This window comes from Cucurbita moschata, unplaced genomic scaffold (assembly GCF_002738365.1).
Source record: "Cucurbita moschata cultivar Rifu unplaced genomic scaffold, Cmos_1.0 Cmo_Scf00012, whole genome shotgun sequence".
In the NCBI taxonomy this organism is placed as follows: domain Eukaryota; kingdom Viridiplantae; phylum Streptophyta; class Magnoliopsida; order Cucurbitales; family Cucurbitaceae; genus Cucurbita; species Cucurbita moschata.
Window position 1 is genome coordinate 3,969,217 of NW_019268528.1, and position 17,180 is coordinate 3,986,396.

Genomic DNA, 17,180 nt, shown 5'->3' on the forward strand with positions numbered 1-17,180 from the left:
AATAGAGGCTGTCAAATTTTTATTTTTAGTATGAACACGTATCTAAGTCTAGGTAAAAAAATAATATAAAAAGTTTAGAAATAAAAATGGAATTTTTCTTTAAAAAAAGCAACACTAATTATTTTCTTTTAAGATTAAAGATTCCCCCGGTCATTTTACAACTATTTTAAAAGAAAGTTATGTGACTCGGAATAGACTAAAGGTACCTAAATAAAAAAAAAATTAATTTAAATGAGAGATCCCTATGTAAATATTAAAAAATTAATAAATTTTTCTCAACCCAATCATATGAATTTAGAAATTAAATTTGTTTGACTTGAAATAATTCCATTTTGAATGATTTTTTTTTTTTTTTATTATTTCAAATAAGTCAACTTTCATAAAATATTTTGAAAATAATTTATATTAGGTTGTAATGATGATTTTTACTTTCCTGTACGTAGATTAAAACAAAGTTACACAAAGTAATTCTGATGGTATGGTAAAAAAATTATATTTGTAAAGTAAAATACATATATTTTAGGAAAATAAAACTGTATTTTAAGGCGTATACATATTGGGGAAAATGCGAAGGACTTTATATGATTATTAAAATAAAAATAAAAATAAAAAATGAAACAGAATTGTGTTAGGTTTGAATGAAATTTACATTTAACGCACAATTCATGAAAGTTTTAAATTAATAATTAAATACAAATCACAACAATATATACAATCTGGAAAAGGCCCACTTCCATGTTTTCCTTTTTCCTTCTTTTTTTTTTATTTTTTTAAAATAAAGATGTTTTTTTATTTATCATTTAAAAAATAATAATAAAGCTGTTTGATTACCCATCCTATATATTTTTTTTTTCATCGATCTTTTCACAAAAGTTTAAAATCGTGAGCAACTTTAAAGGAAAAAATAGTTTTTAAAAATATATATCTATTTTTATTTTTTTGTCGGAATTTTATTGATATGGTTAAAGGTAAGATAATGACAGGAATAACGAATTTGAGCATAAATTCTCGTGACTTTATTTTTCGTTTCTTAACAAATACACATATCAATGAAGATAGTGTCTGACCTGTGATCTTCTACTTAGTTAGACAACGTGAGACTCCAACAATTCTCAGCAATTATGTTTTTTTCTCTATGGTTGTCTATCAAATTAATCCGTCCACTTTTAAAATTATTTATTAAAAAAATTTAGTGAGTTTATATAGAAAATAAAAAGTTTTTTTTTTTATAGGGTTATGATAAATACATGAAAATATAAAATAATTTATTTAAATTTAAAAAAAAAAAAAAACAATACGACCAACGAATATTCGTTAAATCCCTTTGATGTTTTTTTAGGAATCTTTGTCTTTCTCTAACAAAATTTTGAAGATACTTTTGTCTATGCAACTTTTTTTTTTTTTTTGTATTATTATTATTTTTATTTTTTGCTAAAAAATTTCTCTTTCTAAATCTTTTTGCCCATCTCTTAAGTTACTCTCTTAACTTTTCTCTCTACAAAAGTCCAATCTCGTCCCTACCTCTCAACGTATTTATGAAAACGTTTCGTTTTTTATAGTAATAATAAAATAATTATCAAACGAGCCATAATAATTAATTTCAGTATTTCTTAGGTGGCTCGGGTCGCCCACATGATATTATAAAACTAGATTGCATCAAATTCCCAAATGGACAAACCATTCTCTTTTCAATTTCGTGTCTCCAATCTCTTCCTTCTTCTTCGATGAGATTATTCGGAATTGAGCTACTCGACCTCCCGACAGGAGGAGGAGGAGAAGAACACAGAGATTCTCCAATGACAGGGCTGTGTGGGAATCTTGATGACAGACCAATGAGAAGCAAGAGAAGGTTCCAGTGTGAGTACTGTTTGAAGGAGTTCACGAACTCACAGGCACTGGGAGGTCACCAAAACGCCCACAAGAAGGAGAGGTTGAAGAAGAAGATGCTCCAAATACAAGCACAAAACTCCAGCCTTTGTCATTACCTTCAAAACAATTATAATTCCCATTTTGCCCCTGAATCTGCTGGGCGCCACATCAGCTTCGGCTTCAGCTTCCGTCGTGCCGCCCACACCAAACCTATTCTGGTAAATTTCATGTCTGCCCATTCTTGTAATTTCAACCAAACCCCTTAAATCTCTATGTATTAATATCTGATTTCATGAATTAAAGTTTGGGATGGACTAACATTTCAATTTAATATTTTTCGTAGGACTCAAATAGAAAATAATGAAAAAAATAGAAATAAATTTAATTGTTTTAAAACGAGACCTTTAGATCTAAATTATCCAAAAACGAAGAGGAATCAACAGTAAAGTTTTGGAACGCATTACCTTGATAATTATGATCAAAAGTAAAAGAAAGCACGTTCTTAAACTCATGATTCGAATTACTCCACAAGATAGTTTGATCAAGGTGATCGGAATGATTCTAGCATGTAAACTTATGGCTTAAAAACGGTAATATATAACTTTCATTTTAATCTTTTTACGAATGCAGCAACATAAATTGTTATTTATAATCTTGAAAATAAACCTTAAACTAACCTATGGTTGGTTGTAACTCTCATGTTCATCGATACAATAACGACAACTAACTAGATTTATGTAGAAATCACATTCAATTGGAAACATTAGGATAAAAATTGATTAATACCATTAAGTTTAATGGTTAAAACTAAATATCTCGAATCAAATATATATTGATATGAGTAGAACTGCCAATGAATACTATGTTATTTCAATCATGCTTGTTCAAGATGTGTTACGTTGTCCATGACTGCATGCACCTTCCAAATTCTTTTTACTTGCTTTCATATTAGATAGACATTTATCATTATTGTTGTGTCAATACGAGGGCTTATGATCGATCACTAAAATCATGCCTATACCAGTTAGGGCTAAAATGCTGCAAAATGTAATACAGGAGATGTGACGAGTTGTCAATTTTTCCTACCTGAGTTATATGCTATCAAACCCATTATTGTTGTCTACTCACTTTTAGCCTATAACATTACTTTTTTTTTAAATTGTTTTCAACGTATTTTCTTCCTCACATTTCTAAAACATTTCACTAAAATGTGACTTGAGACTCGATTAAACGTCGGTCCCATCTGCAAAATCTGAATTTCACACGATTGACTTGTTAGCTGGATAGTTGCCGCAAGAGTGTAGATCACCCAAGAAGGCTGACACAGTACTTGTATCTGTGAAACTTCATTCTGACAAAAACAATAAAAGACAAAATTTTGTTGGAACCTAAAAGTACTGGTTCAAATTTAAGGGTTAGTTTTGACCCTCATTTAATCTCACGAAAACAGAAAGAAACTAAATAAATATTACATAACTTGAGGGGAGTTTTTATATATATGTACATATATAGATAGATATGTATATATATATATAAGTGCTATACATATACATATATATTCTATATAGGGTTGGTAGACACCAAGCCTAGACACAAACAAACTAAAAAATATTTTAAGACAAAAAAAGTCGGAGGCTAAGTGGTTGATCTATGTTTTCGATTGAAAGTCTGCTCTCATCTCTGACCAGCTCCTAGTTACCTGAAAAATATTGACAACATGAAGTGAGTGCAAAGACTTAGTAAGTAGCCTATTATAAGCTATTGATCGTGTCCTTGGACTAGAGTACCCTCTTTGAGTATTCAAGGACCTAACATATTACTTAGTTTGGTTCATGGTCAACTTGGAAGCTACCCCTAAAGTGACTCTAGATTACTCTCCATGAAAGATCAATGAGGTCGGTCACATGGTTGGTGCAAAACATGGTCATAACATCTTCCTAATAAGACCTAATGCAAGACATCTTATCTAGGCAAGGAAAACATGAGGTCCATCATGACATCGTACTCATAAGGCATGGTGTTGAACATCCCACCTAGAAGAGAAATTGTGAGTCTTCTAGTGTACCCTATTCATGGTAACCCTAAAGTAACATAAGTATTTGGAGTATCATAAGGAGGTCTTAAAGATAGTATGACCAAAGGGAATATTTAAATTCTTAAATAATCCTCCATCTTAGTTAATAGGGACACTATGGTAATTTTCTACCTAAATCTTGGTTTGAGTCTCAAATGTCGTCTATGGTCACAAAAAATTTATTATTCCTTTGAAATTTATAATTTGGGGTCACGTATAAAGTTTCAAGTCATTCGGAGGTCATTAGGGTTGTGAACCGTAGGTAGGATGTTTTAGGGGCCTTATAGTCATTTTACATCATTACTTGGTGTAGCTACTTAACCTTATCCAATGACCACCAAATTTGATATATATCCTTAATATATCCTAATATACTTAGCATTAAAATTTCGAGTAGCGGAGTTCAGGATTCTTAATCTATTTCTTTCCGGTTCATCTAGTCCTTAATTAATTTAAGGTTTATTTCAAATTTCCAACAATTTCTAAGTATTTCTTAAGAAAACATTGGGTTGGCTACTTACTTTTAGTCGATGTTTGGGGCTCGGTTCTCAAGTTCTTGGTATCCAAATTACTTCAAGTTTTCTTTGACAGACTCCTTGGAATGTTTAACTTCTAGAACCATTGAGAACTTTATGAGAACCGATCGGTATGGGGTTGAATTTTGGGTAGATTAAACGAGCCGTGTCATTGTCATCTTCCTCCCTAAGGGGAATAAGACACGCATGCCATTAGCGCCAATGTTTGAAAACCATGGTCCACAACTTGTTCTAAAATATTATTTTTCCTTTATTCCTTCATGAAAATTAAAGATAAAACATTGACGAAGAGTTAGAGACTGATATCTTACCTTTTTGGTGTTGAGTTATAGCCATGTAAAGTTGACAAATAAAAAAAACCAAAATTCTCACGAGAGTAAATCCATAACCATTTATTATTGGTTGGAGCGATTGAGACACTTTTACGCCACGATTTCTTCACATAATTTCTGTAACGTCCTAAATTTCTACTTATTTAGAGTCGCTACCGTTGTCATCATCTATACTCATATGCAGAATTAAATATTTAAAACTTCCTCATAAACCTAAACTCCATCTTAAAACATTGTCACGGACTTATGTGTTCGAAAACATCTTTTAAATGACACAACAAAATACTAAATAAAATAAATAAACATTAAAATTAAAAACACCATATTCAAACCTAAGTCTAAGAAAGTATGTACAACTATCCTATGCATGTGTCATAGTTTAGAACTGCGATGCCGTCAACCTTACAGAGATGTCTTGCCTTTACCTGAAATAGAAGTAACACGTGACTTAAGTATTTTAAAAAATACTCAGAAAATGAATGCAAATGCATGTAACTCATGATTCAGAGACCTATCATTTAAAACTATCATACGGGTGGCCTCCAACCCGAAGGTTCGGAGGTGCTGCCATGGCCATGGAATTCCATCGGGCCATATCCACTTAAGAGTATGTTTGAAAGTTTCAAGTTTTGTTTGTAGGGCCTTGTGGGCAATTCATCTCCACAGAGAAGAGGGCCTGTTTGAAACGAAGTAGCCATCGGCACGGTTGGGCTTGGGCCTGGATCCACCTGCCTCAAAGCCTGCTACTAATATGCTTATATTATATTATATTATATTATATGCATTGGTGTATATTGGGAAGGCATTAGTTTATTATTTATTTATTTATTTATTTATTTATTATTTATGGTTGTGAGTCAACCGATAAATAATATTTCTATTTATAGCAACTTCATCCACTATTTCAACCGTGTAAATATTCAGCCTATCCAATTTTATCCAATTTGGTAGATAAAGAATGAATGTTTGCTGAATCTTCTTGGCCTTGGATCGTGTAATAGGTTCGATTAGAACATTTGGAAAACTATGATTGTCATCAGATTTCCCCATAATCAGTGATATAAACCAAGACATTTCAATCATACAATATGAACTTAAAGAAAGGTGTGAAGAATGTTGTTCAAATTACCACACGATAAAGTTAAGTTCTATTAAAGTTGAACTGATGTTGCAATTATTCACGAAAAATCAAGTCTCATTTATGTGATAAAAGCTTCAAGGTACTTCAAATGCGGCTTCATTTGTTATTATATGGTTACATAATTTATAATGTATGTTTTGTAAAAAAGACCGGGAAAATATAGTCAAAAGAGCATTTGTGTTTTCCTATAACCTAAATTAATTATAATTGCAAAGAAACCTAGTCCGGGAAAGAAAAGCAGAAATATTCTTTCTACTGCATTTCCCAAGTCTTTTTTACAAAGATAACATACATGACTTTATATAACCTACAAATGAAACCTTGACCTTCCATGAGCCATTTCAAGAATTTGTAACTTTCATACTTGACCATAATTTGCCAGTATGCAAATATTGTTAGATGAATGGTTATGATACTATGTTAAATGAACACGACTCTCCACAATGGTATGATATTGTCACTTTGAGCATAAGCTCTCATACTTTGCTTTGGACTTTCTCAAAAGGACTCACTCCAATGGAGAGAGTATTTCTTGATTATAAACTCATGATTATTCCCAAAATTAGCCGACGTGGGACTTTTATCCAACACCTCCCCTCGAACAAAGTACGCCTCCCCTTAATCGAGGCTTGACTTCTTTTTCTTTTGGAGTCTTTGTCATTTTTTACTATGCATTCGAGGAGCCTTGACTCCTTTTTCTTTTGGAGTCCTTTGTTCGACATTTGAGGATTCTATTAACATGACTAAGTGTAGGGCATAACTCTGATACCATGAGAATATTTGCTTAATCCACCACACCTAAATGGTGTTGAAAGTTCTCTATTTATAATCAAATAAATTGTAGAGATATGAAAATAGTAATAAATGGAAAGAACAATAAATGAAAAGATACCTTATGTAAGAAGATAATATTTAGATATTTGCGTATAATAAATATATCAAATATGATATATATGGTAAACTATAATTTAGTATTAAATATCCTTAACACCCTCCCTCAGAGCGTCGGATTTGAACGAACGTGAAACTTGGATCTAAAAAATTTAAAGAGTAGTCAAGAAACACTTTTCGTGAAGGTGTTGACAACTTGGTTCGGAGGAGACGTAGAGAAACACTTTCTTGGCCATCGATAATTGCAAAGGGATCGTTGCTCAGCGATGATGCTGCCTTGGCTTCAACGAGAATATGTCTTATCCATGAAGAGGGATCGTTGCTCAGTGACGATGCTGCCTTGGCTCCGGTGAGAATATGTCTCACCCAAGAAGTAGAAGGGGAAACCTAGAGCAAGAGACAAAGACAATGTTGAAGCCGGAAGAGTCGCCACAGTGGGCGAAGGAGCCAATTTTGGCGAAAAGGGCGACAGCGACTTGGTTGGCAAAGAGGCCAGTGCGGCGCCCAAATTCTAAAGGTAAATCTCTGCAGAAGGTCGATGGGTTTATCGAGATTCCGTATATTTTCGAAGAGAAAGCTGAGGAATCAAGGTCAAAAGGTGGAGCCGAAGAGCAATCAATTGGCTGCCGCATGGAGACTGCCCCTGCGGCGTCAAAGCCAGGGATGATGGAGAAGAAGACGAGTAGGGGATTTAGAAGCCATTGAAAATAAAGGGTCGGGGTTGCTAACCAGAAAGGGCTTTGATACCATGTTAGATGAACACGACTCTCCACAATAGTATGATATTGTTCACTTTGAGCATAAACTCTCGTGGATTTGCTTTAGGCTTCCCCAAAAGGTCTCACTCCAATGGTGAGAGTATTCCTTGATTATAACCCTATGACCATTCCCTAAATTAGCGGACGTGAGACTTTCATTTATCAAATATAACCTAAAATTAATAGTCTTAAAATATAAAATACAGTAATATGAAATACCACAAATCTAGATTTTAATAATCCATCATAAATTTGTAACTATATTAAATGAAGTTGCATTTGAAGTATCTTGAAATATAACATAATATGAAATTGATGGCAACTTGAGTTGAACTTTAATAGAACTTGCCTTTATCTTGAGGTAATATATTTTCACGGGATAATTTGAGCAACATTCTTCTCAACTTTCTTCAAGTTCATATTGTATGATTGAGAGGCCTTGATTCACGTCAATTAGGGCAGTATTGAAAAAACACAGCCAATTGGGGAGGAGACACACCTAAGAGCCTCAACCACGGAACACCACTCTATGGGTAAGAAAATCGACTTGTGTTGGACTGACACTTAGAACTCTTAGTGGTTTAGGTTCGTGACCAAAGGAGGAGCTCGAACGTCCAACAGTTTGTGGGTAAATTTTAGTAAACTCGAGACCTTCCACGACAAATATCTTAGTCATTTCCCCACACGTTTTCTCAAATTTGGGCTCATCGTGTTTGTCTCAAGCATTTCTCCAACCTCTTAGAAGAAGTCGATGAGAGGGGGTAGGTGAAGACTGCTTCACTTGGATCGGTTCAACCTAGTTTGTTTGGATCGACATGACCAGTCTAATCGAACTGAATTTCTCTATTTTGCATCAATTGTCATTTTTCACTTCGAATTGGTCCATTTTGATCTAATTTTCGTCATAAACTCAATGGTGAGCTAAGTCTAGAAATTATGATTTAATGATAGTTTAGCTAAAGTGTATATTTTAGATTTTTTGTTATGCAACAATTGAATTTGATTGATTTTAAATGCTTTGTTATAACTATGGTATGTTATGATTGACTGTCCCTTTCTCGATATGCATGTATGTGGTGCGAATATGTGTGATTTATGATTTAATGTTGTTTGTGTCCTTATAAGCTCTTAGGAGGGTGGAATACCTATGTATGCTCTACTTGATGTTTGGACTAGATATTATGTGACCTAGAAGATATGTATGACTTGTTAGTGAGTATTACCCTATATTTGATCTCTCCTTTGTCCTTGAGCCACATTTAAGGTCCATTATGACAACATGGGTCGGCTAGGTCTATGTACGGATAGTTGGGGTGCAACACCTAATTGTGAATTCACCTTGGAGGGTGAAGGACTACTAAGCATACAAGAATGGGACATCACCCACTTAAGACCTATGGCTAACGAGATAGTACTTTTGAGGGAGCTGTGATTGTACTAACTAGAAAATATGTCTTGCACTATTCGACCATGTAATAGTGTAGGAATAGAGAGCTTGTTGGGTGCCGTGAGGGGAGCTTCTGACTAGCGCTTAGTAGTAGGCACATATGGAGATATAGGCACATTAAGAGGGCACCTATAGTGAGCGGTGACTCCTCTATGCCGGTTAGACTTCCCTAGAGCCCAAGACATACCAGAGCACTCTAACTTATGCGCAGGAAGCATGATCGTCTATTAGACCCTGAAAAGTAGGAAATGAGAGGCTAAGTGTACCTTAAAATTGAAATACACCTCGATGAGTGAATTGCATCCTTGGGAATAAGAGTAAGTACGATATATGAACCTTAAGAGCCATAGAGAATTTGAAATGAACTCAAGCCATGAAATCGGTTGGCTCAAAGACTTTGATTGAGCACCTAACTTAAGAAACATTAAAGAGAAGTTTTGATGATATCTTACCCGTTAAGTATCAATTCTCTAATGAACAATTTATTAATGATCCAACCACAAATTAAGTTCGATAGAACTACTGAGAGGATAAAAAATCATGGTTCAAGTCTCAAAATTAGTGTTTAAATAACATAGAAGTAAGGGTACAAGGAAAAAAAAACACATTAAATTTGGAGATGAAGAAATGCCACGTAAGCATGGAATTAAGAGTAATTAAAGGCAGTAATAGTGTTATTATTTGGGTAAGTATGAAATCGTAATCATTGACGTTTAAAATGGGGTCACCCAATATAATAATGTTAAAATAATAGTAATAATAATAATAATAATAATAATAATAATAAAATAATATGTTTTTGGGGGTTGGAGAAAGGTGTTGGGATTTCTGAGTGGGGCCACCACAGTGATAGCGATGTGTTTGTATAAAAACATTTATTGTCCCAATCTTCATTTTTGTATAGGAAACAAATAAAATATATACATTATTATTATTATTATTATTATAATTATTATTTTGCCATATATGAGAACCTAACAAAATTACTGATCACTATATTTCCTTAAAAAAATTTAATTTCCCCATTTAACCAAAATTTAAATGTGAATTTACTTTTTAAGGGAGGAAAATAGGTTATCTTATTAAATAAATAAATAAATAAATAAATAATCTCCAAAATGTCAATAATATATATATATATATATATATTTTTTTTAATACTGAAAATATTTTATTTTTTAATTTTTAAAAACTTTAAATTTTTTTAAAGTTTAAAAATATTCTTATAATTAATATGGGTAAGAACTTAAAAAAAAAAATAAAAAATAAAAAATAAAAAATAAAACTAATAAAAAAAATATAATAATTAATGTATTTGTCATAACTCATCTTTCTCTTCAATTTTACCCGTTTTAGTGGCTGACTTAATAATTTTTTTTGTTTTTATTTCTTTTTTCTCCTGGCTTCTTAAATATTCTTTTAATCTCTTTGGTTCTTGATCTTTAAAATTTTAAAATTTAAACTTTAAATAAAAATGGACACTCTATTTTAGTATTTTTAAAATAAATTTCTATGGACACTCGATTTTAGTATTTTTAAAATAAATATAAGAAATTTGAACATTTATATAATCAATTTCTTTAAAGTTATCTTAAATTAACTCTAAAATAGAGAAATAATTTATGAATGAGTTTGGTCGGACAATAATTTTTAATTTTTTTTTTGGAACGAGTAACTTTAGTTTTATTATATATATATATATGTATGTATATATTTGAAATGATATTAATTAATTTGAAAAGTAATTTTGAAATAAAATTAATTAATTTTTGGAAGTTTAAAGGTTGTATAGTTAGCTTGGCGGAGGCTCTGAAGATGGTGGGTTAAACGAAAGAGCCAAGGAGGGGCGCAATACGCACAAAAAGCGAAAGGGTTTGAACTTTGAATTTTCGTTTTGTCCATTTCCGAAACGCCCACATCTTACACCTAATCTCCTCTCTCCCTCTCTCTCTCTCTCTCTCTCCCCGTTCCATGTGATCAAAAGGGCAAAAGCTTCGGCTGGATGGATGTCCATGGATTTGTTCTCTCTTAACACCAGCTGACGTTGTTTGCGTTGGTCGAGAGCAAATTCCATGGCCAAATTGCAGTTGCAAGCTCCACTTTTCGTCTGAGAGAAATCCTATCTGCAGACGGTGTTTTAGGGTTTTGTTTTAAGGAAAATCGCATCGTTTTCAAGAATGCCGACGCACGGATCCAAATCCGAAAAGCAAGATGCGGCGGTGATGAACCGTCGAGATCCCTATGAGGTGCTCGGTGTCTCCAGAAACTCCACGGATCAGGAAATCAAAAGCGCTTACAGAAGAATGGCTCTCAAGTAGGTTTTAAATATGCATATTTTACCTCTATTTGCTTCATTTTCTGGTTATATTCGTAGAACTTCCACCTTTTCCTGGATATATTTGTAGTTTTTTCAGCTATAGAGATCACTGTCATATTGGAGGGGTTTAGTTGATCCTTTTTTGGTAGCTTGAGATATCGCGTAAACGTCATATTTATGTTATTCCCCAACCTAGAACACTTCAGTCCTTAAAAAGAGGGACCGAGAACTGCGGCGGTAGCTTTAAATCACTTCCAAGTATCGGGTTAACGACTCACCGACACCTAACAGTAGCACTGGGAATTGCTATTTCTGCCCCTCCCAATAAGTGGCAATAAGTTTTAACAACCTTAACCATGGAGCTTTCTCTTTCATCTTAATCCTTAATTACATGTTATTACATGTTAAGCAGGATGTTGTGTAGTTATTAGGGGGTTGCTAACAATGGAAAATATTTCAGAAAATTATCCATCAAAGGCTAACTTTTCTATTTGATCTTTATATCGCTGTACAAGTTTCATATATATTGAACCGTCTCATTATTTAGTTCACGCGTAGCATATCCTATTTCTGGTGATAATTTCGTTATACAATTACCATTTCCCAGTTGATGGTCTTTATACAATTAGCTTCCCTAAGTAGATTGGGTTTATATTAGTCCAAAAATGTCTGAATTTATCTGAATGCCAATATGATCTTCCCTCCCGTTGTGATAGCTTGCCAAGAAAGTATCAAGAATTTCCAAAACAAAGTAGTAATTTTCATTTGTTGTACGTTCAAGCAACTTCTATGATAATTTAATCGCCATTGTTATTAGAAGTTACCCCAACCAAGTTTTCTATGATTATAATAATGCTTGCGTTGAATATTGTTTATGAAGTATCATATCCCTTGATTCTTAATAGGTTCTTGATCACAATTTCCTGTGAACCCCAATATTTCTTACAACTTCCATCAAATCTCCTTATCCTTTTTTCTGAAGCACCTATATGCTAGTTAGTTAATCTTTTCCCTGTATAAGGAGTGATGAAACTCTGTCAGCTAATAAGCATGCTTACCGTGTGATGTTGCACCCTACAATGGTAAATAGTGGCCCTTTATTGCACTACTTCATGGCACTTGTTATTATATCAAAGTGGTTTACTAAATATGTTGATGTGATGATTGACAAGACTATGAAACTCTAATTTTTAAACCAGGTATCATCCTGACAAGAATGGAAATGACCCCAAAGCTGCTGACATGTTTAAGGAGGTTACTTTTTCCTACACCATTTTGTCAGATCCAGAAAAAAGACGACAATATGATGCTGCTGGCTTTGAGGTGAAATATCATTCTTGTGAATTTTCACATTTTTAGGAAGTTACCACGTTCAAGATGTGTATTCATACAACAAATGTACTTTGGGCTATTGATGAACTTGGAAGTTGACGATTTAGCTAAAACCAATTTAGAGTTCATTTTATTAATTGTTCCTTGTTACAAAACTCGGAAAGATAATAACATACTTTATCTAATCATGAAATCAGCTAAACCTTATACAGCAAAGATATAAGTTAAAAAACGAATAAATAGATAAAACTAAACAAAAGCCTATTTGTATTAGTCCCTAGCAAGATGAAACGATGTAGACTAAGAGTTGGAAAGTGTCATGACCATCCCCGCATCCCTTTGTCATCACTAGGCCTTCTGCACTACCTGCAAAATCTTTGAGAAAATATTAGAAAATATTTTGTAACTCATCCTTCACACCAGGAACAACAATTTGTGCGAAGTACAAGCAGATTCACTACCTAAATGATTTTTTTTTAAAAAAAACGACTAAACTACATCTGTAACATTATATTCATTTTTTATGTTAGAAAATATTTTAACAGAAAATTAGTTATTTGCATTTTTCTTTTGTTTCACTTGTTGTAAACCTTGAAAATGAAAACATTAATTTTTATTGTTTTATCAGATAATAAATGAATGTATAAATTTAAGATATGTCATTTGAAGAAAATAATAAAGAAATTATTAACATGATTAATGTATTTATTACATAATTGCAAAAGGAAATAACTATTGGAGTAGACATGAAAAGAAAAATCAAAAGCTTCTCCCCAAACCTCTACATACATTCAAAATTTTAAAATAGACTGGACTTACTAAAACTACTAAACTACCCTTGTTGGAAGATTAGTTTATTACAGTTCCTTTTTTATTTCCAGTTCAATATGTGTTTCTTCTAGTTGAAGAAAGTTAATGTTACCTTTGCCTAGGCCGTTGAAACAGAAAACCAAGAATTGGAGCTAGATCTTTCAAGTTTGGGGGCCGTGAACACCATGTTTGCTGCCCTTTTTAGGTATGTTTTTACTTTTGTCTGTTAATTCTTCTCACTTTATATAGTGTTTAAGTCCATATTTTCTAAACTTTACTATTTGCTTTCTATTTTAATCCATCCTTAAATTGCAGCAAGCTTGGTGTGCCAATTAAAACTACTGTATCAGCAACGGTTTTGGAAGAGGCACTTAATGGGGTTGTGACTGTTCATCCACTTCCATTGGGCATGCCTATTTCGAAAAAGGTGCACCGTTGTATGGAATATCTGACAACCATTTAGTTTATTGGTATGCTAATTCAGGTTTCTGTAATTTTTACAGGTTGAGAAACAATGTGCTCATTTTTATTCTGTTATGATTAGTGAAGAGGAATCACAGGGTGGATTTATTTGCCGAGTTCAATCACCTGATAAAAGCAAATTTAAGGTGAGCCATAACTCTCTTGAATGTCATTAGTGACTTTCATGCTCCTTGCCACATTTCCTCCTTTTCCTCTTTAAGATTGCTGAATTATATATTTATATGGCTTTATAACTACTAAAAATAGGCAAAGAATACTATGAAGATTAAAAAAAAAAAGAAAAAAAAAATACAAGAAAAACAGAACTAGATTTCATTCTGTATTAATTATTTTCTAAATTTATCGTTCACATTTTATGTAGTTATTGTATTTTGATCGGGAAGAAACTGGTGGACTAAACCTTGCTTTACAGGTACTTCACAATCTTTTCTAGTAGCCTTTTGCATCTCTTTGGCATGGTCTGAACTAGATAACTGATCTGGTCAGCAGATTATCCTGATGCAATATAGTTTTTCATTCTATAACCTAATGTCTTTGTGGTAACGCCTTGTCGTTGAAGTTATCATCAATACATGCTTGAGATAATATACTCGCTTGTCATTTGTTCACCAGTTAATTATTTATTACTGCATTATGTTTCTTCTTCTTTTAGTTTTGTGATAGAAGTTCAGGTTTTTAGTGATTATTTTTAAAATGTTTCTCTGGACAGTAAGGGTGAGTTCATATACATGAATAGTTTCATATTCAATAGTTTTCTAGTTGGATAATTTTGGAGAGACTATTTTTTAATCTTTTTTAATTTGATGGTGTTCTTGTTAATACTTGTGGAAACATCCTAGTTATGTGTATATCTTCTGTTGTTTGACCATCAATGAACCCTTTAAAACCATTTCCATTAAAGCTCAGTACTTGGCATGTTTGAATTTTTGTTATATTTGTAGGAGGAAAGTACAAAAGTAGGAAAAGTCACATCTGCTGGAATGTATTTTCTTGGTTTCCCTGTATATCGGTTGGATCAAACAATAAGCTCGGTAAGCCAACTAGAGATTAATTTCTGAGATTCAGTTTCATATCTATTTTTGTTCTCTATTTGATAATTCAAAAGGGGGAAAAAAAAAAAGCTCAATGATCATTTCACAGAATTTGTCCCTATGTTATATTTGTAGAGATTAATTTCTGAGATTCAGTTTCTCTATTTGCATAGTCTCTCTCATCAGTGAGAGGAAGTTTTTTAGCTGAACAAGCCTGTTTTATGACCATAAAATTATTCAATTTGTTTGTGATGGTTAATGTGATGGAAATGTAATGTTTAAGTGCTTAAGGAATTCAAACAATATGTAATCGAAAAAAAGGAATACAAACAGACAATAATTCCAGAAACTTTTTTGTATAATTGGAAACGAAAGCGGTACCTCCTCCAAACATAAGTGTAAGAGCCTTTCCAGGAGGTGAGAAAAGTGGAATCAGGAATTCTATCAAGGATCAACTGTACCTTTTTCTCAAAATTTTTAATAACTATGAAACAAGGATTAACGTAATTATACTTAATTACAAAACATCTTGATATTGTGATCATTAGGATTTTATTATTATTTCCAGATTACTGCCGCTAAGGATCCAGATGCTGCCTTTTTTAAAAAGCTAGATGGATTCCAGCCATGTGAAATAACTGAATTAAAGGCTGGAACTCATGTCTTTGCAGTCTATGGTCAGTTTGTATAGGTTTTGATATTCAATTATTGATTTTGGAATATAGTATTTGTTCTATGAATATTTTTATGCGGACCTGATGATCATTACATTCTCTAGGAGACAATTTTTTCAAAAGTGTGAGCTACACAATTGAGGCCTTTTCTGCATCGTCTTTTGCTGAAGAGAAGGAAAATCTTAGGACGGTGGAAGCTCAAATTTTGACAAAAAGGGTGGAAATATCCAATTTTGAAACAGAATATCGTGAGGTCTAGTTTTTGACATTGAGCTCTAACTCTTTACAACTTCTATATGAAAGCGTACTAATAATTATTGGAAATTTTAATAGGTTCTGGCACAATTTACTGAGATGACTGGTAGATACACTCAAGAAATGCAAGTGGTAAGTTAAAACTTGAAGATATAAAAAGTCTTAGCTGCCTGGTGAATATGCTTTCAAAATGATAGTTTCTTAACAACCGATTGCTCTGCCTCCTTTTCTCTACAGATCGATGAGCTTCTCAAACAGAGGAATGAAATTCATGCCGCCTACACAACTGGTCCTCCAATAAAACGGAGTAGGAGCCGGATTAGGGGTTCATTTAAGGATGCTAAAGAAGACAGCCAAATAAGGGAGAGGAAATCTACAAGGGATAGGCCTAAGAAGAAAAAATGGTTCAATATCCATTTAAAGGTTGAGAAAAGAAAATCTTGCTGAAAAAGGTCGAGAAAAATTAAAGTATGTTTCTGTTTCTTTTCAGCATTGACTACGCATGCATTATGGCCTTCATAGACACTTTAGTCAACTTCAATATTGCAGGGAAGGTGAAACTTTTCCCCCAAACAATTTTTATTGGTTGCATTCGGATTGATTTGGTATAATCAGAGAAGATACGAGAGCAAGTAATAGCCCGCTGGAGTGCTAAATCTCTAGTATGGCCCTGAACCACATGGGCACGCTGTGGATGACAACTTGTCTACAATGATTCTTTTAGTTGGATCCTTTCTCCAGCAAAAATCACGCATGTAAATTGTATAATTTATTTATGGAATCCCATCACCACTGCTGTTTGTCATATAATTAAGTTTTGTGAATAGCAATATGAGCTGGATTTCGCATGACCCCAAGGTCGAGTGTGCTCTTGTGAATGTTAATGTTTTTGTTTACTGCGGGCAGGCTTGCGGTTCCGCTGGTTCACCTTCACCTGATTGACTTGCTGGACAATCTGTGACTGCTAAAATGCGTTTTTGATTTGGTATACAGGCTTGGGAATGAAAGAGTTATTTTATTAGTTGAACTGTTCATGCATGTGCTATATCTTTCATTAAAATAGTTCGTTTTATACCTATAGAGAATTGTGCTTAGATAGATTTTGAAATAACTAAATTCATGATTGATTGACATGAAGAAATAGATCGTTGTTTTGGAGCGGCTCTTGTTCATCTTTTTCATGGATGCAATCAATCTGGAGCGGCTCTTGGTTGGTTTGTTGGTTTGTTG

The 17,180-nt window shown here is 33.1% G+C and overlaps 1 protein-coding gene across 3 annotated transcripts; it reads left to right on the top strand.

Annotated features, from left to right (window-relative positions):
* Positions 1-10,873: 10,873 nt before the first annotated feature.
* On the top strand, positions 10,874-16,977 carry LOC111450619 (chaperone protein dnaJ 16-like). Of its 3 annotated transcripts, none has more exons than XM_023090831.1 (12): positions 10,874-11,362; positions 12,565-12,688; positions 13,630-13,712; positions 13,823-13,934; positions 14,011-14,115; positions 14,352-14,402; positions 14,932-15,021; positions 15,590-15,698; positions 15,800-15,948; positions 16,029-16,082; positions 16,188-16,418; positions 16,500-16,977. In XM_023090831.1, the coding sequence occupies exons 1-11, from the start codon at positions 11,226-11,228 to the stop codon at positions 16,395-16,397; spliced, it is 1,224 nt and encodes a 407-aa protein (XP_022946599.1). In that variant the 5' UTR covers positions 10,874-11,225; the 3' UTR covers positions 16,398-16,418; positions 16,500-16,977. The 3 variants fall into 3 exon arrangements, with proteins under 3 accessions (XP_022946599.1, XP_022946601.1, XP_022946600.1); XM_023090833.1 differs by having other exon boundaries at positions 16,188-16,402; positions 16,482-16,977; XM_023090832.1 differs by having other exon boundaries at positions 16,188-16,402.
* Positions 16,978-17,180: the final 203 nt, after the last annotated feature.

Excerpts from the sequence above, each read along its gene's own strand:
- LOC111450619 (XM_023090831.1), top strand. The coding sequence starts at position 11,226 with ATGCCGACGCACGGATCCAAATCCGAAAAGCAAGATGCGGCGGTGATG. Across the intron at positions 13,935-14,010 it reads GCATGCCTATTTCGAAAAAG|GTTGAGAAACAATGTGCTCA; the intron begins GTGCACCGTTGT and ends TAATTTTTACAG. Across the intron at positions 15,949-16,028 it reads TTGAAACAGAATATCGTGAG|GTTCTGGCACAATTTACTGA; the intron begins GTCTAGTTTTTG and ends AAATTTTAATAG.